We start from the raw sequence: 26,080 nt of genomic DNA on the forward strand, positions 1-26,080 counted from the left end.
CTAGGGCAGGGATCGTCCCCCTATACTGGGCACTGGCGAGGCCACACCTTGAATACCAGGTTCAGTTTTGGGCAAGACAGACATTGAGGGGCTGGAGTGCATCCAGAGAGCAAGGAGGCTGATTCAGGGTCTGGAGCACAAGTCCTGTGAGGGGCACCTGAGGGAACTGGGAGGGTTTAGCCTGGAGAAAAGGAGGCTGAGGGGAGAACTCTCTGGCCTCGACAACTACCTGATTGGAGCGAGGTGGGGTTGGTCTCTTTTCCCCAGTAACAAGTGACAGGACAAGAGGAAACGGCCCCAAGTTGTGCCCGGGGAGGTTCAGACGGCATATTAGGAGAAATTTCTTCACCAAAAGGGTTGTCAAGTGCTGGAATGGGCTGCCGAGGGAAGGGGTGGAGTCACCATCCTGGGAGGTATCTAAAAGACCTGTAGATGTGGTGCACAGGGATGTTGGTTAGTGGTGGAGCTGGCAGTGTGAGGTTTATGGTTGGACTTGATGACCTTAAGGGTCTTTTCTGGCCTCAGTGATTCTGTGATGGAATGGGCAGATGTCACAGAACAGGGAACTCTTGGCAGCACTGCCTGCGCTCCTCACCACTTGCTGGGCTCTTGGCTTCACGTGCACACTGCCCACCTGTTTGCCCCAAGACATCAGGGCCTCTCTGAACCCTGCACTCTCTCACAGCCAGTGCTCTGGGAGCAGACCCTCCAGGGACTCCTAGCATCCCTCCATCCGCCTTCAGACCTCTGGCCTGCTTGGCTCTCCAAAATACTCCATCTCAGCTGCATGATGTCTGGCTGCATTGCTCCTAAGGTGTGCTGCATGTTCTCCAGCACCTGCTCTGTTCTGTTACTTGGATGCCCACTGCCCCTTTATAAAGTGATTTAACTGGCATAAAAAGTTGTGGGTTTTTTTCCCCTGCTAGCTCAGTGAGCTAGCCTGGTCCCTGAGGAGGAGATAAACTACGAAATCAGTGTGGGGAAGATGTGAGGAGGGAGCAGGAGCAAGCCACTAGTTTCCCTCATGTCATCCTACCATATCTTGAAGTACCTTTGAGAAGTTTGCTCTGATGATTACAGGTTCTTGTACCCTTTTTCCTATATCTTTCTGATTTTACCCCCTTTTATCACTTCTCAACTTCCCAGCATAAATGTGTTTCCTGTACCCAAGTGACCATCATGGGTATAGGCTCTGTTCCTGTGCCTGGCTTCCTGGCAGGAAGGACTGCAAACAAAAATCCATTCAACCTGTGGAACACAAAAAAAGTGTGGTTAGTCAAAAGCTGGTGTGTCAGAGGCGTGCAGGAGCCCAGCATGCTGGGGCTGTCGATGCCCCTTTGAAACTGATGGCAGCTGGGGTGGCTGGAGTGTTTCTGACTTGGCATTCCTCTGCTTGCTTCTCTGTCCTGGAGATTCTGTCTGGGATCTAATATGTGTCTCCTTGCAATCTACAGATGGAAGACTTTGCAGAGTTATAATTCAACCAAATTAATTCTAAACAGGTTGATAATGCTGCTAATAAAATTCCCTTCTCAAAGCGTGGAAGGACTAGAGCTCCTTGGAGAGTTTTAAGAATATTTTTCACATGGCAAGGCAGTGTTGTTTTTCTCTAACTTCATTCCAACAAACTGCTAACTATTTAACTTGAAACACTGATATATTTAAACTATTTGTTTTAAAAGTTTGATGGCCATTTTCTATCTCAGTCTGTATTTCCAGCTAGGGTTGTGAATTAGTTCATCTCCCATATACAAGAACACTGAGAAACCTTAAATGTAATTGTTCTTTTTTCAGCCGCCTAGGATAATAGGATTTTGGTAAGTGATGCTAACTTAAAATACATAATTTAATCCACATAATGTTGATTAAAAAATAATCCTTTCTTCAATATTTCTGAAGTGAAAATACATGTTTTAAGGCATCTTTGGACCATCCTGTCCACTGATGTTTGATAATTTCTTCAATTTTATAATTAGGTCCTCCTGATTTGTACAGACGTACAATAGGAGCATATGTCTATGTTGTGGATCCTTCCCACTATAAATCATGCCCAAAAAATTAATCTTGCAGGAGTTTGTAAGAAAGAAATGTCGAGATGTAAGTTCTGATAACAGGCATATTTATTTTACATCTTTGTATAAGAATGTTATTTTTATCTTTTTATTTTTCTAGTGGCAAGAAGTAGGAACAGAAAATTGGATAAAATCTTCGGGGATTTTTTTTTCATTATTTCTCTGCGTTACTTTTTTCCACATACAGTAGATTCTTTTAAATGAAATGCAAATTTTATTGCAAATATTAATAACGAAAGTATACTCTCATGGACTCGGAGTTTTAATGCTTCTGCTACTAGAGGGTGCAAGATTATAAGGAACCAGTTTTTATACATTTAGGCTATGGTTTCTGTTGCCTTCCCTTATACCTCACATATCAGTCCCCTTTTGCTGTAGTTATTTCAGTTATTTAGGAATCTTGACCTGTCCTTTTCCCATCTGCTAACAGTTGTTGTATGGAAAATACTGGACATGTATGTATAACAAAAGAAATACTGTGTTTGCCCTCAGTTAAAACTAATCTGTAACTAAAATATGTCACTCCTGACAGTAGCAATTGCGTACTCTTTTTGCTAAGTCTTCTAAAAATAGTGTCGGTAGTTATGCTGTTCTTCATTAGATGGAACACCTTTCATTTGAGATTGAGATTTATCTGACTGCAAACAAATCCAACTGTGTACAGTTTTTGACAAATAATATCACTGTGTTTCTGTGTCCATGAATCATACCAGTGCCACCATTGCCTCTTCCTCAACAAGACAGCTGTTCTGACATTGCTTCTCTTAAATACTGTAGGTTATTTATGCTGTCCATTCAGCAACCAGATACATGCTAAATGAACTTCAGAAAAGCAGATGCTGCTTCCTATCATGATAAGCATATGCTTTTCTTTTTAAAAAAGCTTTTTGTCATGACTTCAGCTTGGAAATGCATATAAACTTTCTTACCAGTATTTCTGTGCGTTACTACTCTGATGCATTTCTTGCTACTTCTTTTTTTTCTGCTCCTGATCCAGTATACGCATAATTTTAGGCACATGAGTAGTCCCATTCAAATCAACACATGTATGAGCTCCAGTCAACTGAAGAAGGCATATCCCTCTGTCCAGAAAGCAGTTACATTTATGCACAAATCTGACTATACCAGCAGTCCAATTGGAGGTTGGAGATAAATGGGCCACATTCCCTGGAATGAGCTTTTACTCTGCTTTAATAAATGTTGCCCTTGCATGAGTCTTCCTGTGGTCTAATCTTATTCCCAAATACAGCTGTATTGAAGATCAATCTCAGGTTCCTTTGTTGAGCTGCTATATCCTCACCCATACTGAATGCATAGTCTCATTTATGATTTCTTCTTCTGTGAACACTTGACACGAATTTAGATTTATGCCTCATCTCAAATTTAATGTAGAGACTTAAAATGAAGTATTGTGAGGAACACAGAGCTGGAAAGGACTGCCTAGGTCATTGAGTCTAGTCATTTGATGCTGAAGACACCAGGCACTGTACAATCCTTGTCATCTTAAAAGCAGGTAGATTTTTTGTTCCTACTGCTCGGATTGGAGGATTATGCAAAACCCTCATTGATCTAATGGTTAGATGTATCCATACCCAGATTATATGCATTTGTTCTTCTGCCAATGTTATGCTTTAACTTAAATAGCTCTTCTCTTTGATTTAAATTGAGCCATATATATGGATGTAAAAACTCAGTGCATCAGAACACTGTCAGTGTTATATAATTTTTTGAAATCATGATCTGAAGCTTAATACATTTCTTCAATGACTAAGTATTCTTGTTTTTTTCCTTTTATAGCTTTACATGTGGTACACATGAAAATGAGGCTGAGAACGCGGAAAGCTTCTCAGCAATCGAATCAAATTCACACACAACGTGCTTTGAGGGCAAAGAGGAAACATTCAGAAGTGGAGGAGAGCTTACCTGTTGGTGGAGGAAAACCACAGAAAAATGAAACTGGCTTGTTGTCTTCAATCAAAAAGTTTATTAAAGGAAGCACACCCAAGGTACAACATCAGTGGGTTTCTTCTTTTGTTTTTTAATTGGGTCATATTCAGTTAAATTTGATTTTAAACCATCTGTATTAAGAGTAATAAATAAATGCATAATATTTTGGAAGCAAAATGTTTCTATGAAGAATTGGAAGGCAAGAAGTGCCTATGATAGTCATGTCAGGTAACGTATTAAAAAAGAAAAACAGACTTTCAAACCTTAGAGGAGTCAATTGTAGGCATATTTAAGACAATCCAATAAATCACAGGGTTTATTACCTAGGTATTTCTTTGTGAAAATGTTGACTAATAAATTCAGTAGATTTTTAATTTCTGTTCTAAGGGTTCCTTGAATTTGGGAATTAACAGTAGTGGTAACTAAGAAGAGCAAGTCTGTAAGCATTAATTTGCTGACTGTTTTTAGCATTTCTATCAGAATTGTTTAGGAGCCCATCAATCAATAAAGGTCAACCTCACAAATTCAACTATTGTGAAATTGATACAACTACTCAGTGTATTAGAGCAGTGAATGCTGCCCTCGCTTAGTGAATCAAATTCAGACATTGTCAGGGCTAAACCACTAAATCTCATCTGTCTTGAACCAGACAGAGATATGAACTTGATTAATCTTCACATGTTAAAACCTGTTGCATGTATCTTTTGAGGGTGAATTATATAAATATAGATAAAAAATACTTTGATGGGCTGAATGTAACCTTGCAATTGCTTCAAAAACCTCTGGGATATTTTTCTTTATAAAAGGAGGCCAGTTAAAAAAATAACAAAGCTTCATTTGGTCCCAGCAATCCAGATATTGACATTATAGCTGTACATTATAAAAAAGAGAAGCCAAGAAGTCATAACTAAATTAAAATGTATCCCAGATTAACTATATGATAAATAAAAAGATGATAGAAATTCAGAAGTATTTTCTGGGTTTTGAACTAAGTGTTGAAATGATAATTTTGTGACCAGCTGAAGTTGAAATAATTTTAAAGTAAGGGTGTATTCTTAAATTGTAAAAAATATAGTGAAATATTTCATGATGTGCTAATTACCTATCATAGAAACATTGAGGTACCAACAGAAATATTTCAGTAACAGTAAATGGTTAAGTCTGCTTACATTTTGTTTTTCATTAAACCAGGATAATTAATCTGTTTTACATTCAGCATCTATATTGTAGCTCAGTAGTGAAACATTTTGGCTGCAAAAGCACTGCAACAAAATGCTGAAATCTAAGCAAAACATTTTACATTGGAATTTTAAGATAAGGGAAGAATGCCTGGTTTCCCTTTCCTTTGTCTCTAAGGTTTTGTTAACTTTCTCTCTTCTCCTCTTCTCTTCCTCTCCCAAATCTCTGGATTACATTTCATTCTTCTTTTTTTGACAGGTTTTTTAATATAAAATGTCCACATTTTTCTTCTTCTTCTTTTCATGTCCTCTCCTGTGCCTGTAGCGGGACTTGGAGTGGTTCCAGTGGCATTAGCATGGCATGATATTGATACTGCCGGGCTACCTTCCAAAGCGCTAATGACTTAACAAAGTAGACTTGTGGCTGCCATGGAAACATTATAACTTTGAGATAGTGCATGTGTACAACTTGCATAGTAGTTCGTTTATGGGTATGCTAAAATCTAAATCACCACTGAGGTTATGTGGATTTACAGCAATAAATGTCTTCATAACAAGGATTATCTTGACAATTTTGGTGATAGTCATAGGTCATTTATCTGGTACTGTAAATATGTCTGATTAGAAATGCTCCTTAAACAAATAAAACCTGAAAAAACCTTATAGCTATTTAGTAGAGAATCCAGAGAGTAAAATGTGGCTCTTCAAATGTGGATGGTGGTAGGTCTCGTGTCGAGGAATTTTGCTAACTCACAGCCCGGTGCAAGTCAGCTGTAGTATGGAGTGAACAATGGTGTTTCTCATTTACAAAATGATAAATCAGATATACCAGAAAAACTGATACGTGTATGTGTACAGGAAGTACTGTTAAAATTTTTAAATGTTAACATCAGAAATATTGTAGAACTTGCTATTGCAAGTTTCTCTCAACTGGTTTGGTTTGGGGAGTTCTAGCGCTGCCAGGAATGGCATCGACTTTGAATGTGTTGTCATTACTTCTGTTCTCGTTTTGGGCTGTTCCTCAGTGTGCTCATGGCTTCTGAAAACAACCTAAAAGCAATTAAAATGTTTATGTGGGTGTGACATTGCCATGTTCCTTTGTGGCAGAATTATTGATAAGAGGTTATACTGAATTGATTAGATTGTATAATTCAAATAAGATGTTATATAGATACATATAAGTATATTTAATTATATATCCATGCAATAAAATTTTCAGTGTCTAAACCAAGTAGCACAACATTATATAATTTCACCTTTGGATTCTGTTAGCTAGTAGAGCATGGGCACAACAGTGTGAGCTTTCCCACCACACCACGATAGCTTCTCTTCGGGAGGATGAAACGGATCTCCAGTTCCAGTGAATTTTTTTATGCCTCTGCTGATACCATCAGCCACATTTCCCATTTCCATTGTAATTTTTGTAACATTTCTACACTTGTTTTCCATAAAGCAGAATGAGACCACAACTCATTTTATGAAAGCCAATGGATAGCTTTTAGAAGTCAATTAATTTCTCTCATTTTTCCCCCAGTGTTGAACATTTGAACAAATGACCTAGAAGATGAGATGCCTTACTGTTCTTTTATCAGTTCAGTGAGCCATCCATTTTCTTTCATTATATGGATTTATGGTATATACAATATTATTAATTCTAAGTGGTAGTAATTCGCTTGTTCTCACAAGGTTGTTGGTCAAGGATATTGCCAGTAGGAAGCTTTTGGGATCAGTGGTGTTCACTTGTCTTCTGTTACAGATGTCAATACATTTCCATGTTTGTTAGCATTTCTTTTAGCTACTGTACTGTTAGCATGGGCTTTAGATTAATTTTTCTAAAAGATCTATTTACTTTTTTTTGGAGCACGCAAACTGTTTTTCTCTTTTCTTTTTAAAGATATGAAACTGCTGCTCCAGAAAGGTAATACTGTAATTCTAAAATTGAAATTTTAATTAACTTCAGTATGGTCTGTGGCCTTGTTATTTATTTTGATATTTAAATTCAATTTATTTTGCATTGTCTCACACTTTACATTTCAGTGTACTCTATATGGTCATGCTTTAGATTTCAGGTTGCTATTTTATTAAGTTGTAGTAGGTGCTTTGGGGGAAAAAGGGGAAGAAAACTGTCTTAAACCTGTGTGCCTATGCATATACTCATGCACAGAAAATAGGCAAAAATATTTGGTTCTATATCATTTGTGTAAGTGCCTCAGGGAAGAACAGTCATTTACTTAGAGGTAAGAAGAGTCATTGGGTCATAACCCTGCTCACAACATTTCTAACCACTAAGTTTTGCCATGTGCTATCTCATATGGAGTGAATAGCCGCAAGTTACAGACTCGCATACGATTTTGCAAGTCACGATGTAGGGAGCATGGTGGAGGATTTCATACTGGATATTGTTGTGCACTTCCTCTATATTTAACAGGCAGAGAAATCAAGTTTCAGTTAATTTTAGTTGTCTTGTCTCTACATTTCCCAAATTCTATAGCACTTAAATATTTATAAATTGGCTATCCAGTGAAATAGTACTTAAAGACAGTCTTTCTACTACAGAACTTCCAAGTACAGTTTTCTTTCCCAATACTTTGCTATTTACCTTGAGTTGTGTCATTTTAAATTAGTTTAAAATTCCAGCTGGCCAGATACATGTTGCATATTCTGCATCTGGAAGTGGAACAATAAATGGATCTTTTGTGACACTTTCTCTAACAGCTAACATTTTCTGGTAGTACTCAGTAGGGAAAAGAGGCACTATTCAGTATGTTTCTTTTTTTTTCCCCCTTTTCTATTTTAAGGAAGAAAGAGAAAATCCTGCAAAAAGAAGTAGAATTGAACGGGATATAGATAACAACTTGATTACATCCACACCTCAAACAGGAGAAAAGCCTAATAAACAGATCTCTCGAGTACGACGGAAAAGTCAGATGAATGGAGGTTTGTAAATACTCTAATCGCTGTGATTCAGTAGTCTGACAGCTGTTAACTGATACAGGACATTTCTTCAGTGGTGGAGGTGGTTAAGGGTTTTATGATTGACTTCAGTGACAGCAAGGCTGAGCTGATAGTAGCAAAATAAGGTTTCTAAGACTGGAAGCAACAGTTCCTGCATTATCTCCAAGACACATCCATAGTATCTTTGTAAGAATGATTTGGATATGCGATAGTGATCAGCTATTTTGGAACTATTTTAACTTTTAAAAAATTATTATTCTAAAAAGGCAATTATAATTATTTGATTTAGCTCTTCTCCCATTATCTCACCAAAAAAGTGAAATGTGACTTCCCAGCTCGTGACCTTTGTGGAAGTAACCAGGTATCCTTGTCAAACCCAGGCAGGTTTCTGTCATAGAACCATGGGACAATTTAGATGGGAAGGGACCTCTGACACCACCTGGGACAGTTCCCCCGCTCCCCTCACAGCAGTGTTGATCCAGCTTGAAGCCAGATCTGGTACTGGAGTTAGACCAGGCTGCTCACAGCCTTGTCAGTCAGGTTTTGAACATCTCTAAGGATGGAGGTGCCACAACCCTGTTCCAGTCCAACCACCTCCTTGTGAAAATTGTTTCTTTATGGATAACTCCAATAATGACATGATAAAATGGTTAATGACATTTAAATTATCAGCTGTGGTTCCAAACATGACTTTAAAAAGACATTTTTTAGACTTCTTTTCTAAGGAAACAAGACTTGGATGATTGTGCTGCCTGTCAGTGTTCCTTCCTTCTCCATTCCCCCAGTAACTTTGGAACCCATTGTCTGGTTTCTGCCAAGTTTATCAGCAAGGCAGAGGTCTCAAAGATTTCATAGTCCAACAAGGTTTGCAAAATCAGTAGCTAAGTAGAGGCTAGAGCTCCAGATGACTGACTTCAGTGATGGGAAGGTTGCAGTGTGAGAGAATTACCTGTTTGGTTGTAGTCAAGTGTCGGTGCAACGTGGATTTAGAAGCAGCCCCTTTTTCCAACAATTACTGCTGTTAATTAAGGTGGTTTGCCTTCTGGAGAGGTAACGGATATGCAGCCTCTCACAGTGTGATGCAGGCAGACAATGCCTAGTGAAAGAGAAACTACAGACTTAAATCAAGTGTTGTGAGATATGCACATGGAGCGCCCGGCACCTGTGTTACCGTTACAGCGATGCACGGTTCTGGGCTGAAATACCCGTATTAGTGAAGGCGCCGAGTTGCAGCTGGCACACCCTCCGTTTTATATAGAAACGATAGGAAGTGTGAAGTACTTGTGCAGCTCCATCAGGCTCTGCTGACAAAAAGGTTCTCAGCTCATGTGCACAAAATGCATTTGCTTACTTCCATATGGACAGACATCTCAAAGACTTGTTACTGTGAAGTAAATAACTTCTCTTTCATTTCAGTCTCAGAACTGTGTCTTGGATCTTGGCCATGAGATGGCAATTTTTAGTTGTAGGATGTACTTTACTGTACGTGCACATTTATAGAAAACCTGAATTGTTGTGTTAGGTTTTGTAATGTGAAGATTGATTTAATTCTATGTGATTGGTTACCTGTGATAATAACTAAAACCTATTTTGCTTCATAATTGTATTTATGCATGTGTGTGTGTGTATGTGGGGAATAACAAACCACGGCCTTGATGTGAAGTTTGGAGGTTCAGCCACTGGAGTTCCACTGACACTTTCTCCTGTTTCCATCTAGTGGAGTCCCACTGATACTGACATCTGTTTGTTGTGGAAGGTGCATGTCTGTCTTCCATTGTCAAGCCCATTTAAAGGAGTTGAACTGCTATTATTTGTTAGTCTACAGCACGCTTTTATAAACAATGAGTGCTTCCTAATTCGGAGTGTTAAACTTAAGATGGTGTTCAAAATTGGCATTAAATTTTTATGCTGATACTAAATTACTAGGCTGATTTTTTTGTTGACTAAGTTGAACCATGAGCAAAGGGGGATCTTTCCTATAGTGAAAATAATTACAATAAAAGAGAGGATGTAACTGTGAAAAACAGAAGTGTGCTTTATAGTGCCTAACTTTTCTTTTACAGAAGCTGGAAGTTATGAAATGACAAACCAACATGTAAAGCAAAATGGAAAATTAGAAGATAATCCTACCACTGGCAGTCCCCCACGGACTACGTTACTGGGAACCATATTTTCTCCTGTTTTCAATTTTTTTTCACCAGCAAATAAAAATGGTGAGTGTTATTTAAAAATTCAATAGAATGATAGATATTTTTAAGAAAAAACTGTTTGAGCAGCAATACACTTTTCATTCTGATTTACAGACCAAGAGTTACTGCTACCAGATAAAGGGATCCTTAATTCTTAGAAGTGTTGATCATTAGTAAAGAAATAATAAATTTATATCCATTAGAATATTTCTTTCATAGGTCTAAGTACCTAGCAGTGTACCTTTCATTTATTTTAAAAAAAAAAGAAAAAAAAGGTATTAAGTTCCTTGTCTCACACATAAAATGCATTTGTCCTGTCTTCATTTTGCTTCTTATTTTTGTAATGTCAATCAAAGGCAGCCATCTCCAGTTATTCTGAAACTTGTGTGTGTGTGGTTAATAATGCCTATCAGTGTTCTGACAGAGAACTTAGCTTACAGATAATGACTATGAGTGTACTGAAATCTTAATTCAGGAACATCAGGATCAGATTCTCCAGGACAAGCTGTTGAGGCTGAAGAAATAGTCAAACAGCTTGATATGGAACAGGTAGATGAAATTACTACGAGTACTGCAACATCGACCAATGGAGCAGCTTACACTAGCCAGGCTGTGCAGGTCAGGTCTGCTGTCAACAACGGCTTAGAAGAGGTGGAGGAAACAAATGACCGTGACCTGCCACCACTTACAGGTAAGAGAGGTGTGCTTGCCTCGGACTCAAGTACTCTTAGGGAAATCCTGGCACCTGCGTTTCATATAAATTAATATTTCACATTTGCTTAGGGCATGGAAACGGTATTAATACTGATTTCTGTGTTCAGTAGACAAATGTGGTTTATGGACCAAAGACACAGTTTTGACAAGTCTTATCTATTCCCGGCATAACTCAGTTGACCTCACAACACTTCTTTAGATGAAAACAAAGAGCCCAGAAGAAAGGCATTTTTATTAATATTGAACCCTCCCTACCCTGGATTTGCTGCTCACAAAAGAGAAATTTGCAACATTTTGATTATATTAGAACAACCTGGCGAGGTGAATGAGAAACATATAGATCATATATTAATTTTCCACATTTTCTTCAAAAGACTCATCATACATCTTTTTCTGACAAAAATTGTGTCCATAAAATTCAGCTTCTCTTTCTGGAGGGCCAGCATCAGATTCTTAGCACCTACACCCTCCCTAGCCCCTCAGCTTGGCAGGCGTTCAGCAGTCGGGAGGTTTTGGAGGATTCCTTTAATCTGAGCTCTGGGCCTGGTCTTGGTGGGCCCCTTGGCCTCGAGGGGAGGGAGCTGCACCTGGCAGAGCTGAGCTGTCTGCTGGGCTGGAGCCTGCGCCTGGGGAGCTCACTTCACCCGAGGCATGTGGGTGCCGCGCAGTGTCACTTGGGCCAGGTCCTGGAGCCCTGGGTGGCTTCTTGAGGAGCTGCGTGGGCTATTCCAGAGGAGAGACGGCCACTAGGAGGGCAGTGCTGAACAGAGACTTTTGTCAGTGTTGTCTGAGGCGCTTGTTGTATCAGGTGCAAATTTTCACTTGTAAAAACTGCACTAATAAGACTAGCTCTTGTGGTTTTTTGTTTTATTTTTTTGTTTTGGTCATTTTCGTTGAATTTTAGCACCAGTATCTCCAGACAGTGGCTACTCATCAGCTCATGCAGAAGCCACCTATGAAGAAGACTGGGAAGTCTTTGACCCGTAAGTGCTAATGTTTGTACTGAAAGTATTAAATTGATAATTTTGGGCATTGGATTAAGACTTTTTTTATTTAAGTTGGAACATTTTAAAATTATGGTAATGAATCCCAAAAGCTTTTAAGTTAAAAAAACAAGTGTATATTGATACGGGTTATTTTTCAATTTCAAGTACTTCTTGTGCAGCCTTAAATATTTTAAATGTTAAGTTGGGCTACAACATTACCAGTCAAGTAATGTATGTACATTTCTACAGCAAAATCCATATTCTTTTCAGATACTATTTCATCAAACATGTTCCACCACTAACAGAAGAACAGCTCAACAGGAAGCCAGCTCTTCCACTGAAAACAAGAAGCACACCAGAATTCTCATTAGTTCTAGACTTGGTAAATATCTTTATAACTTTATAACATTTATAAATATCTATATATCCCCCCCTGAAGCAGGAGATATGTAGCATTTAATTTATTTTGTTTGTTGCTGAAATTAGCAATGTTTGCTTTAAACAAAAAGGCCTTGTTGAATGTGACACAATTTTTAGTATTTTAGTTACAGTCTGCATTAAAAAAATAGTGGCAAGAATAGAATGCTTTCTGTATTTGTTGAGTACTTAACACCCTGTTAAAAAAAAAAAAAAGTGTTACGATGTTTATTGTCTCACAGTTATCTGTTTGCTTAAAGCTTTCCTAAATCCAATGTGGAAACAAATAAGATGTAATAAATGGGAAAATTCAGCTTCATATGTCCTGCATCAAGACTGATCAAGAATGAATTTTTCAATTCTCAGAACATTCTTAGAGGGCACAAATCCACTTTTAAATATATTAATAGAAAATGTATTTGTCTTTGTAATAATTTCTTTTAGTGTCTCTGTGTTGAAAGTTGTTTCAGACCCTGTTAATGACATCAGGAGCATGATTTTATCATGAGCAGTATCAGCTGGCATGTCCTCTAGTGGTGGTATGAATGAATAGACTATTCAAGTTGACAGATGCACATTTGAACTGAATGACAGGATAGCCTACAAAATTAAAATATCACATTTATGCCCCTAGTGCACAATTCTAAGTGAAATTTTTCAAAAGCTGCAAGAATAATGAAATATGTAATTCATTCTAAAAATTCTTCTTCAGTCTTGACAGCACTTGCACAAAAATAGATTTTCCAGGCTAAATAAACCTACCTTAAAGTGAGCATAAGAATCCAGAAAACTACTTCTGTTTTCAGCATACTTTTCACAATCTTTCTTTTATACCATCTTTTTTTTTTTTTTTTTTTTTTTTTTTAATAGGATGAAACATTAGTGCACTGTAGTCTAAATGAATTAGAAGATGCTGCACTCACCTTTCCAGTTCTTTTTCAAGATGTCATTTACCAGGTAATTAGTGTGCATAGAAATACATACACCTTTTCCTTTTGCTTAACACATGAGTCTTTGCTGTGTGTATTTGTTATCGTCTTGTTTAAAGAGCGATAAGTGACTGTCTGGCATTTCCCAGCTGGGTTATAAACTGCAGGTGTCAGACTTTGGGAGGAGGGTTCTCTCGTGTCAGCAGTTCTGGGCAGCACCGCTCGTGGCCGCCGCAGCGCGGTAACGCTGGTCCTGCACTCCGCTGCAGCGCCTGAGGGGTGGCTGTGGCAGCCATCTCAGCCCCCACGGGACGCCAGCAGTTCAGCCAGGGGCACGTCCCAGGTACCGCTTCTCGCCCGCTGTGAACACTCTTCCCTTGGCAGGGAAATCCAGCCCAGGCTGGCTGCTCGTTCCTTTCTGTACAGAGGACATCTTCAGAGCCTGGCGTTAACGAGCTTCTCTCTCGGTCGTTGGTCTCGCTGTACGCTTCGCCAACGCCAGTTCTGCCTCTTGACTCCCAGAGAGAGTCTGCTGGGTCCTTAGAGCCGTTTTTGACTGTCTTGTGGAGACTGCTGGATGTAGGTTTTTGTTCTGCTTTAGGAGGTATTGTTGTTAGCTGTGGGTGTTTTACGTGGATGTACCACAGAGGAGCGAGCATGGGAAGGAGGAACTCTCTTCCAGCAACGACCAGAGATGCTGCACTGACCCAGGCTGTTGTTCTCAGGTCCTTTTGTGTGATGTACCTGGGAGTAGCAACAGCTTCCCCACCATGTAGTTCGCACGATATTGGACCCCACTGTAGTATCTTTGGAGAATGAGCCAGTCATCAGGCACCTTAAAAGGACACTTGTCCAGGTATTTTTCCTGATTTTAAAAATGTTTTTCTTCGCTGTTTCATATTAAAACCCTCAGAGTCTGAAAAGCTGAAATAATTTTCAAACATGGGTTTATCTTATCTCTTATTTGGTGATAGCCATGCACAGTTTCCTCTAGGCTGAACTTGAGACGAGCCTTAGAATTAGTTCTTTGGAGGTTCTTGACACCACTAACAGAATCAGGAAGACTGAAGCTTCATTTTTTTCCCTTCCTTCTCTTAAAAGATCTCAGTATGATGCGAGTATTTCCTGTCTATAAATGTGCTCCTTCTAGTGATTGTATGTTTATGCTGAGATCTAACCGGGACTTTGCCTTTAGCAAATGGAAGTCAACGGGAAGAGTGACTTACAGGATTTCTAAAGCTTTATTTAATGGCATTGTACACAGTACAGTTACTCTGTGGGTCCTGAATAAGTTTTCTCCCAGATCTCTCTGGAGTCTAGCCTGGGTTTGCCAAGGAACAGAAGCTTCTTGCAGGCTTGCCAGAGTTGGCCACTGTCTTTGAGCCCACTCTCCCCATCACCCTATTCTGTTTTGCTGGTTTTACGTCACACTAAATGCTGACGAAACATTACTTTTTACTAGGTAACAGGCAATAAGCAAGATAAATATTTTAAGAATAGAATTAAGTTCACGTTTAACTAGGGTATAATATGCAAAAAGACAAATAATCTTCCTTTGTGCTAAAAGTTGAAAAGAAGATTGTTGGTATTTCATACCCTGCTTAGCATTTTTAGTCAATTATTAGCTATTTATGAGCATTCAAAATGTATTTTTTGCTTGTCAATATGACCATCACCTTTGACACAGTCCTGTATTAATTTCAAATCTCCATATTTCATTCTGAAAGTCATTTCAGCTGCCAACAGAAGCGAAGCAGACACTAAGCTGTCTGAGCAAAGTGAAGTCAGCAAGTTACTATTTATAAAGTATTGCATAATATAATCCACTGAAAACAATGCTAGATGTGAAAGAGACATTTCTGAAGATGTTTTCCATTAGTATCAAAATATGTACCACTTTCGTGTAGGTTTTCCAGAATTATTACACAATTATCTATTCATTATTTTTTAAGAAAGAGTAGAACCCAGCTCAGTGCTCATTTTCCTACTGAATATCTTCTCTTTCTCACGTTAAGTCTGACTAATACTGCAAATGTTAGCCTGGGTTCATAGCATTTCAATTTTCTTACCCATCTGAAGGCATCAAGCCAGTGCTCTTGCAGCAATCATGTGATGATAAACCAGGCACTTTCTCAAAAAGATGCTCCAGAACTGGCCATTGTAGGATACTACAGCAGCAAGAATCAGCTTGACTTGGGTTCTGGAAGTTCTGTTTATAAATTACAGCTGAAGTCCCTTGGCCTGGGAGCCAAGCACAAGTTTCATGTCCAGGAACTCAGCTCTGTTGTCGCTTGTTTCAGCAATTATAAGTGACCGTTTGTTTTTAAAGAAAGGTTTCTAAAAATAAGGGCTTGTTTGCTCGTATGTTATCTCCCACAACTTACCCAAAGTTACGCAGAAGAGAAGAACTATTTAATTTCAGAGCATAGAGCAGTGTTCTGCAAATGTAAAAATTACCATGCAATTCCAGCACTGACGTGCAGGTTTTTTTAAACCTTTGGATGAGTCACACTCACTGATCTCTGTTTAAAAATAAAAAAAAAAAAAAAAAAAAAAAAAGAAAAATCTGTGAAATGGGTACAGTTGGGCTTATTTACTTCAAGCTTTTGAGACAATGAATTTGTGTTTTCTTGGTTGAAAAAAAACCTCTAAAAAGTTTTGGACTCGGTAAAAATAGAGTCTTTGCAAAGCCTAAGTTTTCTTAAATACCATATCTGTTAAGTGCTATTTTACATCTGACTAGAAAACAAAAATAAATGTTCAGATCTTCAGCTGTGGACTTTAGACTTTGTACTTGTTGTGTTACTTTACATAATAAGATAAGCGGCTTATCTTACGAAGAAGTTTATCTTTTTTTTTCTTGGTAAAGAGGTTTTGTTCTGTTGCCGGCTTCCAGTTCCAGACATGAGATCATCTGACCCTCTGTTCCTCTCAGAGGGCACCTTCCGTGCAGTAGCAGGCCATAGGCAAAAGGCAGATGTTTTCGCTCATGATGAAATGCATCTTTACTGATCTATCACCAAATAACTCCCTTTGATCTTTGTGATCCTTGAAAGTTGTTCTGGAACTCCATAGGTCAGTTGTAGGTTATTGAATATAGTATTACATGTATTCCATCTCGCTGTCGCCAGCACCAACTTAGATGCTTTACTTTGTCACTGCCATGGAATGAAGCAAACAACGCTTGTGAATTCCAGCTCTCCTTCCTCATGAACTCCGCTCTGTCTGTCTCTCAGAAATAAGAGAAGAGCCATTGAACGTCGGATCTGAAAGCCAGGAAACTTTAGTGTATTTTGAGCAGCATCCACAAAGAAATCTGGTCTTAGGTTGGGAAGAATTAATTTTAGTTCAGTAGGAGTTGTAGAATCGCAGTTCTGCCCCTCGGAGAGCCAGCAGCTATGCTGCTGGCAGTTCTGTCTGGTTACGAGATGGTCTTTGCCTGCAGTCAAGTCACGGTCCAGTCGGAAATGGGTCGGGCTTATTTACCTGGCAAGTCCCGCCTGCTGCAGGCCTGGAGCAAGACCCAGCGCGGTGCCTTGTGCATGTTCCCTGCGGGCTGGGCTGGGGCTGGCTGCGCCTGCCCCTGGCCTTGCCTGCCCCTGGCCTCACAGCAGACTCTGGAGACTCTGTGGGTGAGAGGAGCAGCTCTCAGGGCAGCCTGGCACCAGCTCTGCTTGCCCCAGGCTTGGGCGGGGGCCATGGATGCGCCGGGGCCGCCGGGGGGGTCTTGCCGTGCTGGAGAGCGCTTGTCTTGGAAGCGCAGCGGGTAAGTGCAGCTTCGCGGGGGCAGGTGAACTCGCTGGCCTCTTGTGCGGTGCTGGTGGGACACAGCGTGGGGCAGGTACGCTGCGGCTCCGCTGACCTGCGTTACAGGAGGTTCAGAGGTGCAACACGTGTCCTCTGGGGGGGTTCTTTAATGCAGGAAAGGAGTATTGTTTCCTTCCTGTTCCACCTTCAAAGAGTTAAAGTCCTGTGTATTTTGCACAAGGAAGACATTGAATGACAATTCTCATTTTGCACATTTAGATTTTGTTGCCATTGAAACAACAGGGTGTGATGATCATTTTTGGGAAAAATACCCCAACAAACAAAAAATCCCTCCAAAAAATGTTGAGGGGGCTTTTCACAGGTGATACCATGTATCCCTGTTGATAAACTTTCAGTCATTAAAAATGGTGACAAATATTATTAAACTTTTATCTGTATTTTCAAAAACTATCTTTCACGTTTGATCTACTCATCAGTGATAGAACTTTTTGTTCTGCTTTGGTCACCCAGAGTTCTGGGTCAGCTTGTCGTAGCTGAGTGTAGTGATGTGATTGTGTGACGTGGTGCCAGTGTCACAAACCAGTGAAAACAGCCCAGTGAATCCACCATTGATGTCACTGTTAAATTATATATGTCTGTGTGTAAGCGGTAATTAGAAATACATAGTCTAAAAAGAAATTATTTTCCCTGGATTTCTTGTTTGCATTCACATGTGAACTTCTTAGAGAAAAATTGATATTAAGATCAATGTTATATTTAGATGCCCACTTATAACTGTGTGGCAGCAATCTATATTAGGACACATTAAAAAGATGTTGCAATTATCTACAGACTAAAAAAAAAAATAATTAAAAAATAAACCAGGAGTGTGCACATGTGAGGAACCCAGGCAGCCATAACTGTTCTCTGATCTTACTGAACAATTTTTAAAGTTCTTTTAATGGGCCATTGTGACCAATATAATTCAATCCAGAGTTTAAAGGAATAATAAATCATATAGAAAATGCTTTTATTTATATTCGTGGCCGTTGGAATATTGACAGATACCTTAGCTTACTGCTTTGGTTGCCAGGAGGGTTTGTAGAAGAGACGTTGAAGAGGTAGTTTTGAGAGTGACACCTGTGTTTCTTCCATAGCAGAGAATAAGCTTGTTCATGTGAAATCAAGCTGCTGAAGAAACCTTAGAACCAAATATCATCCTCTTTACGTGCCATTATTAGCAACTATTACCTTGTGTGCAGTGAAAACATTAATATCCTTTCTGTGACTGACTTCTTAGTTTTGAATAGAAATATTTAGGTCACAATAAAGTAAATATTTACTCAGGAAAAATGACACAAACAGAATAATCCTTTTGGCACTTGTAAAGCAAAACTCACCTTCCCTTCAACTCTGGGTTACGACTAGGGAGGATGCGGGCTGCGTTGTGCAGATGCAGAGCAAAGGTCACGAGGGAAGAGTTTGCCCAAATTTACAGTCACAGAGAACCCAAATGTTATTTAGTGTCTGTAGGAAATTAATATTTGCTGTTTCCTCTCTTGATAATGCTCATTTTGACCTAATCTTTACAAACTGATACGCAGAAGTGCAGGTGATAGCTGAAATATCCTGAATCTTTAATAAAGTCCATTTCTGCTTCAGGTTTATGTCCGGTTAAGGCCATTCTTCCGAGAATTCCTGGAACGTATGTCTCAGATTTATGAGGTAAAAACTATTAGACATTACCTTTGTATTTCATTTTTAATTATATTCACATACTTATATCTAAAATAATTCCTTTCTCCCCTTTAATCCATAGATCATTCTTTTTACTGCTTCTAAGAAGGTGTATGCAGACAAGTTACTGAACATACTAGACCCTAAAAAGCAACTGGTCAGGTAAAAATAAAAAATTGTGAATGTATCTGTTGTAAGCAAACTAAGTAGCGTTTCCTAACATATGTGATGAAGAAAGCGATGATGACATGTTCGTTATTGCAGAGTGTCCCACTAAACTGATTCTTTGTGGGTTTGTCTGGTCTAAGAGTGAGAGAAGAATGAAATGAAGTGATTGAATTACTGCCTTGGTGATAAGATAGAGCCAGGCAGCTTCACACTGTCCTCTGTGACCAAAAACTGGGCCCATTCCTTCTCCGTAGTGAGTTGGGCTCGCTCACCAAAAATGAGCTCCTGAGTATCAAAAATGTGTTTGAGCAGCTTTGGAAAACACACTATGAACAAAGAAAATGAACTGAGTATTAAATTACTTTTTAAATACTCAAACTTGATGTGTTATTTATAAATAATTAATTGTATCGTGATCTTTACAATCGGCATGGTTTTATTTCTTATTCAATCAGAAAATAATTTGGTTTGGGGGTTTTGAGTTTGAGTTGTTTTCCATTTCTCAGTACTGAGTTTTGTTGGGAGATGATTGGCATTTCCCAAGAACAGTTCCCTAAGGCATAAAGAAACTGCTGGATGAGATTCATCCTGTTGTTCTCATCTGGAAGGTGAACTGTTACATGGGGAAGTTGAAGCGAAAGCGGGTCTGCTCAGGGGCTCACCCTCCACAGGGCATCCTGAGCAAGGGCAGTGAGCAACTGCACAAACTGTATAAATCCTGTATGTGGGCCATCACGGCCAAGTACTTCTCTGCATCATTTTCTTGTGATACTCTTCAGTGAAAATTTGATTTTCTTTACACGCATAATAAAATTACCATTTGGACAGAGACAGTGGTTTCATCCCATGATTGTTTAGGCACACTGGAACTCATTTTCCTTAAGAGCGTAAAGATAAACGCTTTGCTAGTTTTCATCCAGGAACAGTCATCTTACTGCTTGTTTTATGCGGCACGCAGAACAGAATCCCAGCTTGGTCCTGGTAAACTTACCTGCCGCTGCATTTTGAACGGGCAGACAAAATGAGACTTTTAAATACATCCCAGACGGGACGTAGGAACAGGGTCTTTGCACTTAGAAAATGAGTCTGAGCGTGCGTCCATAGCATTAAAAGTCTTTCTCACAGAACTTAATACGTATGATTCAGGAGCGCAATTTTAACTGCGTTAGGAACAGGAAAAAGGTAATAAAATGTACAGCCAAACAGCATTCTAAGAATTTGCAGAAAGATTCATGTGATGCATGAATTTAGTTGTGATTCATGTGCCACTGGAAAGCTGACATCAAGGCATGATTAGTTTTGGCATTAGCCTAAAGGTAGACTTGTCAAGCACTCCACACGTGTGACTCACAATCTATATATAAATTCATTTGCGGCCGAGGCACCGGCTTATTTTCCTCCATAGCAACATTCGGAACTCAGCCCCTTTATGAAATGAACATACAGCCTCTAAAAACTTCATTGAAAAACAGCAGCAGCCTTGAAGAAAACACACTGTAATACGACTGTGTAAAACTCAAAATCTGTCTAGTTTACAGTTTATTTTATAAAATTATATTTACATTGATATTCCATGAAAAGTGAGGTTTATTCCTGGTATTTTTTTCATCTGAGTCCTTTTAGTCTATCTGTAATAAATTAAAAGGGGTAATTGGAAAGGAAGAAGTTGATGGAATGTTTTGGCCTCGAGGCTTTTTTCAAGCTCTAGTAACTGAAATAGGTTAATTGCCAACAGAGGTAACAAAAAAGAAAACATTTCTTCTGCTACTTTGTGTCCTGGGACACAGGGTGGCCGGGTGCTGTAACAGTTGGAACAAGATAAAGGGAACAAACCCAATAAATTGACTCCTGTGCAGAACTAATCTCTGATCTTGGGGCCTTGCAACAGCATTCCAGTATTTTGGGTCCCTCTGTCAGTCCATCCGCAAAAATGGTTTGGAAGCAAGACCCTGTTGACAAATACTTGTTACATCTGAGTTGAGCTCTTCTGTTTAGATACAAACAACTGCCTGCAGAAGTGGGTTGATATAAAATTACTTTAACTAGTAAATTCACCAGTAAAAAGCTCAAAAGAGATTGGAAAAAACAGGAACAATTCTTTAAAAGGAGCAAAGAAAAAAAAACCTGGATAACATTTGGCAGAGTTAATTTTTCTTTTTCCATATGCAGTGTAGATGTTGTAAATTGTTTTATTAATTAGTATTTTACTTTAATCACAGGCATCGACTCTTCCGTGAGCATTGTGTTTGTGTACAAGGAAATTACATAAAGGATTTAAACATTCTTGGTAGAGATCTTTCAAAAACGATCATAATTGACAATTCACCGCAAGCCTTTGCTTATCAGGTAAGGGTGCTGCTGTCAGCCAACTCCCAGATGCAGCAAAAAGATTTGTGAATGAAGACAGTGAAACTCTATATTTTAACTTCTTATTTTTGTGCTTAAGCTTGTGTTTAAGTCAACAATCAAAGCTGTAAGAAATCACCCCGGCTTGCTTGCTTTTCTTGTCTTTCTGTGAAGAGCCGAGCAAGTGCAAACTAAATTCTTGTGAACAGACCATATAACCGGTCAGTTTTATTTCTCATCAGCTTGTCTAAACCACCAGTCCGCCCAGTCTGTTGCTTGGCCTCTATTGTGCATTTAGGTTTTTAATGCCAGTGAAATGATAGAGAGGAAGTTGCTGGTTGGAATGATGTGCGGCTGTGAAAATTTCTTATGGTTAAATGTTACAAAGTTACAGGCTGGGATTTAGATTCCCCCCAAAGTACGGTGTGTACCTGCTCTACAGATAAAGATGTGCGGGCAGAGTCTGATCTTGAGCGTCTCACCTACATGAAAGAAGCAAAAATAACCCAAACCTGTTCGACGTAGCCTCCGTTGCCAGTGCACCATTAGTATGTGTATTTTAACAGGAAATTTTCTCAAAATACCAAGGCTTTTCAGCTCAGCAGAACTTTTAGAGCTAGTTCTATTTCAGCTTTGATGTGGAAATTTCTGTAGCAATGTATGCAAAGGAAGATATTTTGGAAGTGAATTTTAATACAAACTTTAGAGGAAGAATGCATATTATTAAACTCTAGCTTGGAAACATTTTCCCCAAAAATGCTATTTCACAAGTCATATTTTTAGATAAATTAAGTATAAATCATGTGTTGATTTTTTTTTTTTAACTTCAGCTTTCAAATGGAATTCCTATAGAAAGCTGGTTCATGGATAAAAATGACAACGAACTCCTAAAATTGATTCCATTTCTGGAGAAACTTGTAGAGCTGGTAAGTGTTTCCTTTATTTGGCTCTTCCCCGCCCCCTGCCCAAAAATGTTAGTTAACTTAAGTAGTTTCACATATTTTAAGATTGATTGAGTCACTTAGATTTAGACTGCTAAAAGTCACATATATCTCTTGCTGGAAAGGATATTCTGGGCAGTATTTCAGAGTATGCACAAGGACGTATTTACAGAGCAAAAGAGAGACTGGTGTTACTTCTAACTGAGCTTTTAGTCAAGAAATGGGGAATTGTAACATCAATCATAATGAAATGGAGAATCTGTAGGCATTTAGATTAAATAATGCCTCTTGCTGGACATGTTGTATGCCTTTATTCTTAAAATGCAAATAAATTTCTCCTAAATTGTTGCTAACGTTATGTAGTTATTTCTTTAAGTCTCTTGTAATTGCTTATATTTGATTACATTAAAAATGCCAGTGTTAGAAAACTGACCCCGCTAAAATCTGATTTATAGATATGTTCAATCTCCTAAAACCTGTACCTTTTTTTTTTTTCCCTTCTACAGAACGAAGATGTCCGACCTCACATCAGAGACAGATTTCGCTTGCATGACTTGCTACCCCCAGATTAAAGCCTTTTGTCTAATTACTGAAGGGGGAGAAAATGCAGGACCCTTTTGGACTAAAACAAAACATTGCCATTACTGTTGAAATTTTGCATTTTTGTACCCCGTCTTGCTTTTCTTATCTTTGGTGCCCAATAATAATCAAGGGTTACAGAAAGAGACTTTCTATATCTGAGATTGAATACATTCAGTACAATACAGTACAACACAGTAGGTAGGCTAGAACAGAAAAGTCTTTAGAACTAGTGCAACTCCAATTAAATTTTTTTATGTACAGGACATCTGCAGTTTATAAAGAATTCTGTTTCTGCCACCAGCAGTTTGACCTGTAGAAACACAGGATTTTATGAAATAACAGAGATTGAAAATGGACTCTTATTTTCTCTCTGTTCGGTGCTCTAAGTGGGTTTGTAGCCACTTTTCTGTTACTTTTAAGATTCTCATTTCAACAGGAATGGCCAGTAAAAGTTGTTTTATTTTTCCTGTTAAGGTTTATAACCTTTTTACATTTTTGACCTGTATTAGATTAGAATTTCATTATGCATTCCTTTTAGTTGAGGCGCTTCATAGTTTTTCTGGAAATAGCCAAATTTTCTTAGTTTTTTATTAAACAGTTGGATGGCCGTTTTCCTGCTTCGTCTGCCTGCATACTGTATATTTGTTTAAAAATATTCTCTAGTTTTAGTCCATGTAAGTTTCATTTAGAAAGAAAAACCCTGCATTTATATTTTCTTTCTGTAATATTCTACTGTAGTTGAAATCTTTTCAAAAATCAAGAGACTGGCTAGATAAGAAGAATATAAGAATTACTAATATTCAGAATATTTTAAACCATTGTGATGGCATGTACTCTGGACAGACGATATCTTGCAGTGGCACAACCAACTGATGGACAAGGAATACCTCAGACTATGCTGTGCATGCAGATCTTGAAAGGAGAACTAGTCTGGTCACCTCTTAGGTTTGATGCAATTCAATTACTGCTGCCTTCTGTTTCCTCCAAGATTGAAGTATTCTGCACAGTGGCTCAGTATTTTAAGATGTTGTGCATGGGCTGATGGTACCCCTGTGACACTCGTCGTTACAATCAGTTTTACACCCGGTGTGACAGCGCAGGTACCTGGCAGTAACTATGCAGAATCCTGTGGTACAGACACTCCCGCGCCACCGACGCAGTCAGCCTGCTATCATAGTGGTTTTCTATGCTATATGGAAATAGTCTCTCAGCCTTGGTTCTCTAATGCAGCTACTCCAAGAGGTGGATATTTTTATAATGGTGTGTAATCTCCTTTTCAGGAGGCTTTTTATGGAAGGTATAATTTGTAAAAGTTAGGATGCTTTGCCTCTAGACTGCATTAACACGCCATAGGCTCAGACTGTTTTTGTGTAAAAGATGTCACAGAACGGCACTTTTTCTAAAGAGAAGTTTGATATTTTGTATGCTTGTTAAGAAAGTACAGTATTGGAAATTAAAGGTGGACAACTGATAATTGAGAAGTATGTCAATTAATTTTTTATGTATATTACCTGTTTACTTGTACAATTTTATTGTACAAATTACATGCAGCTTCATTTTCAAATGAGTCCTTAAAATAAGGAAAATCTTTTTAGGAAAACATTTAATTTTTGTATTTTTGATTTTAAAAGGCATGAGTTATGTCAACTTTTTCCAGTGTATTAATGAAGATTTTAACTTTTCATCAGGTTGAGTGTTTTCTTACTATATTATCTGTTGTGTATGTAGCTAGCACATTGTGTCACTGAACTGTTTAAAAAAATTAGCATGTAGAGCAAGCCTGTTTTGTGGAAAATCCTTATTCATTAAAAAAAAAAAAAATCGTCATGGCAGATTTTCTGCAAAAAAGTGAAAACATTTGCAATTCAGAATACTGATTTTTTTTGTATTTAAAGAAAGGTATTTTGCTTGCAGGAAAGAAATACTACAGATTCATTTTAATGAGAATCTTTTAAATGTATTTATCTTTAGGGCATCTGGGCATCTTTACGCTGTTTGTCTTATGTCTTTATTGAAATAAAATGTACATAACATTACCTTTATATATGCTTTTGCGCAGACGTGTGAACCCTGTAATCATCCCCCTTCCTTCCTGTTTTTATGTCGATAAGATGGTTCTGGAAATATTTATAGATTTTGAAAATGGTCAGCTTGTATTTGAATTGCTACATGGTTTGCCAACTATTTTTTAGTTGTTCGTTAAAATGTAAATCTAAATCTGAGATTTTTAATTGGTTGAACGGTGAATCCTTGTTTAACGTGGAATTCTTCCAAATTTCTCCAAGTAATTGACATAATAGAACTGCTTTAAAATTCACTAGCCTACCAGAATGAACTGATTTTTGTTAAGTAGTTCATCACCTTTCTCTGACTGTAGAAAGAGATGATCATCTGTTCAAATAATGTCCTTAAACACCTGGGTCCTATCTTTGGCTAAAACCATTCTGAAAGTGCTTTCTTTAGTTAAGGAAACCAAAGCATACATTGCACTTTACAGCTGTATCTGTGTTGTGATGATCAGATCAGTGAGGGAAATCAAAATGTAAATCGAGGGATTTAGTTCTACATAGATGCACAACAAAAGTAACAGAGACTGCTTAGTAAACATATTAAATATTAATATTTTAATGTGCTGCAAGTCTGGTATTTATCATTCTGAACTTTCTTTGCAGAATGAGTCTACCTTCTTCAAAATGTAAGCTCCTAAAAGTGTCAAACGCTTCTGGTATAAACGGTCTTTGCATGAAGCAGAGTTATATTCCATCAGGTTTTATTTTCATTTTATTAGTCTTGAGGGTGAGACTTACCTGTTTCTCTGACACGAGTCTGGATCAAACTGTGCACACCAAAATTGACACCGATAACCGGGGGAGTCTCAGCTACGCGCGTTACTTGAGCCTGGAATGTAGAACTGCGCAACTGAAGCAGTTAATCTTGTAGCTGTATCCTTTATTCCAATTTGATGTATTTTTAGAAAACACAGCATCCTATTTTCAAAGTTCTTAATGATTTCATTTGTGTTCTTTTGCTTGATCATGGTAACTGTGTGTTAATTTTACATGTCCATGTGTATTCTGTTCTAGGTTTAAGCGTTCTTGGTTCTGGCGGCAAAATAATGTCTTTCATACTTATTTTGGCAATACACGTTCAGTTTCTTCCCCCCCCCCCCCCC

At 38.4% G+C, this 26,080-nt stretch overlaps 1 protein-coding gene across 1 annotated transcript; it reads left to right on the forward strand.

The window, feature by feature from the left end:
* Window positions 1-1,791: 1,791 nt before the first annotated feature.
* Window positions 1,792-24,942, forward strand: CTDSPL2 (CTD small phosphatase like 2). The gene is made up of 13 exons (XM_026856080.1): window positions 1,792-1,817; window positions 3,870-4,078; window positions 7,996-8,134; window positions 10,216-10,365; window positions 10,817-11,032; window positions 11,960-12,038; window positions 12,312-12,423; window positions 13,329-13,415; window positions 18,797-18,859; window positions 18,954-19,033; window positions 21,259-21,385; window positions 22,216-22,311; window positions 22,833-24,942. The coding sequence occupies exons 2-13, from the start codon at window positions 3,887-3,889 to the stop codon at window positions 22,896-22,898; spliced, it is 1,407 nt and encodes a 468-aa protein (XP_026711881.1). The 5' UTR covers window positions 1,792-1,817; window positions 3,870-3,886; the 3' UTR covers window positions 22,899-24,942.
* Window positions 24,943-26,080: the final 1,138 nt, after the last annotated feature.

The sequence above is a fragment of the Athene cunicularia genome, assembly GCF_003259725.1.
Source record: "Athene cunicularia isolate RWA chromosome 10 unlocalized genomic scaffold, athCun1 chr10_part1, whole genome shotgun sequence".
In the NCBI taxonomy this organism is placed as follows: domain Eukaryota; kingdom Metazoa; phylum Chordata; class Aves; order Strigiformes; family Strigidae; genus Athene; species Athene cunicularia.

What these genes read in the sequence shown, in the direction of transcription:
- CTDSPL2 (XM_026856080.1), top strand. Translation starts at nt 3,887, where the DNA reads ATGAAAATGAGGCTGAGAACGCGGAAAGCTTCTCAGCAATCGAATCAA. An exon ending in GACTGGGAAGTCTTTGACCC is followed by an intron (nt 12,039 to 12,311) that starts GTAAGTGCTAAT and finishes TATTCTTTTCAG; the next exon opens with ATACTATTTCATCAAACATG. An exon ending in CCTAAAAAGCAACTGGTCAG is followed by an intron (nt 19,034 to 21,258) that starts GTAAAAATAAAA and finishes CTTTAATCACAG; the next exon opens with GCATCGACTCTTCCGTGAGC.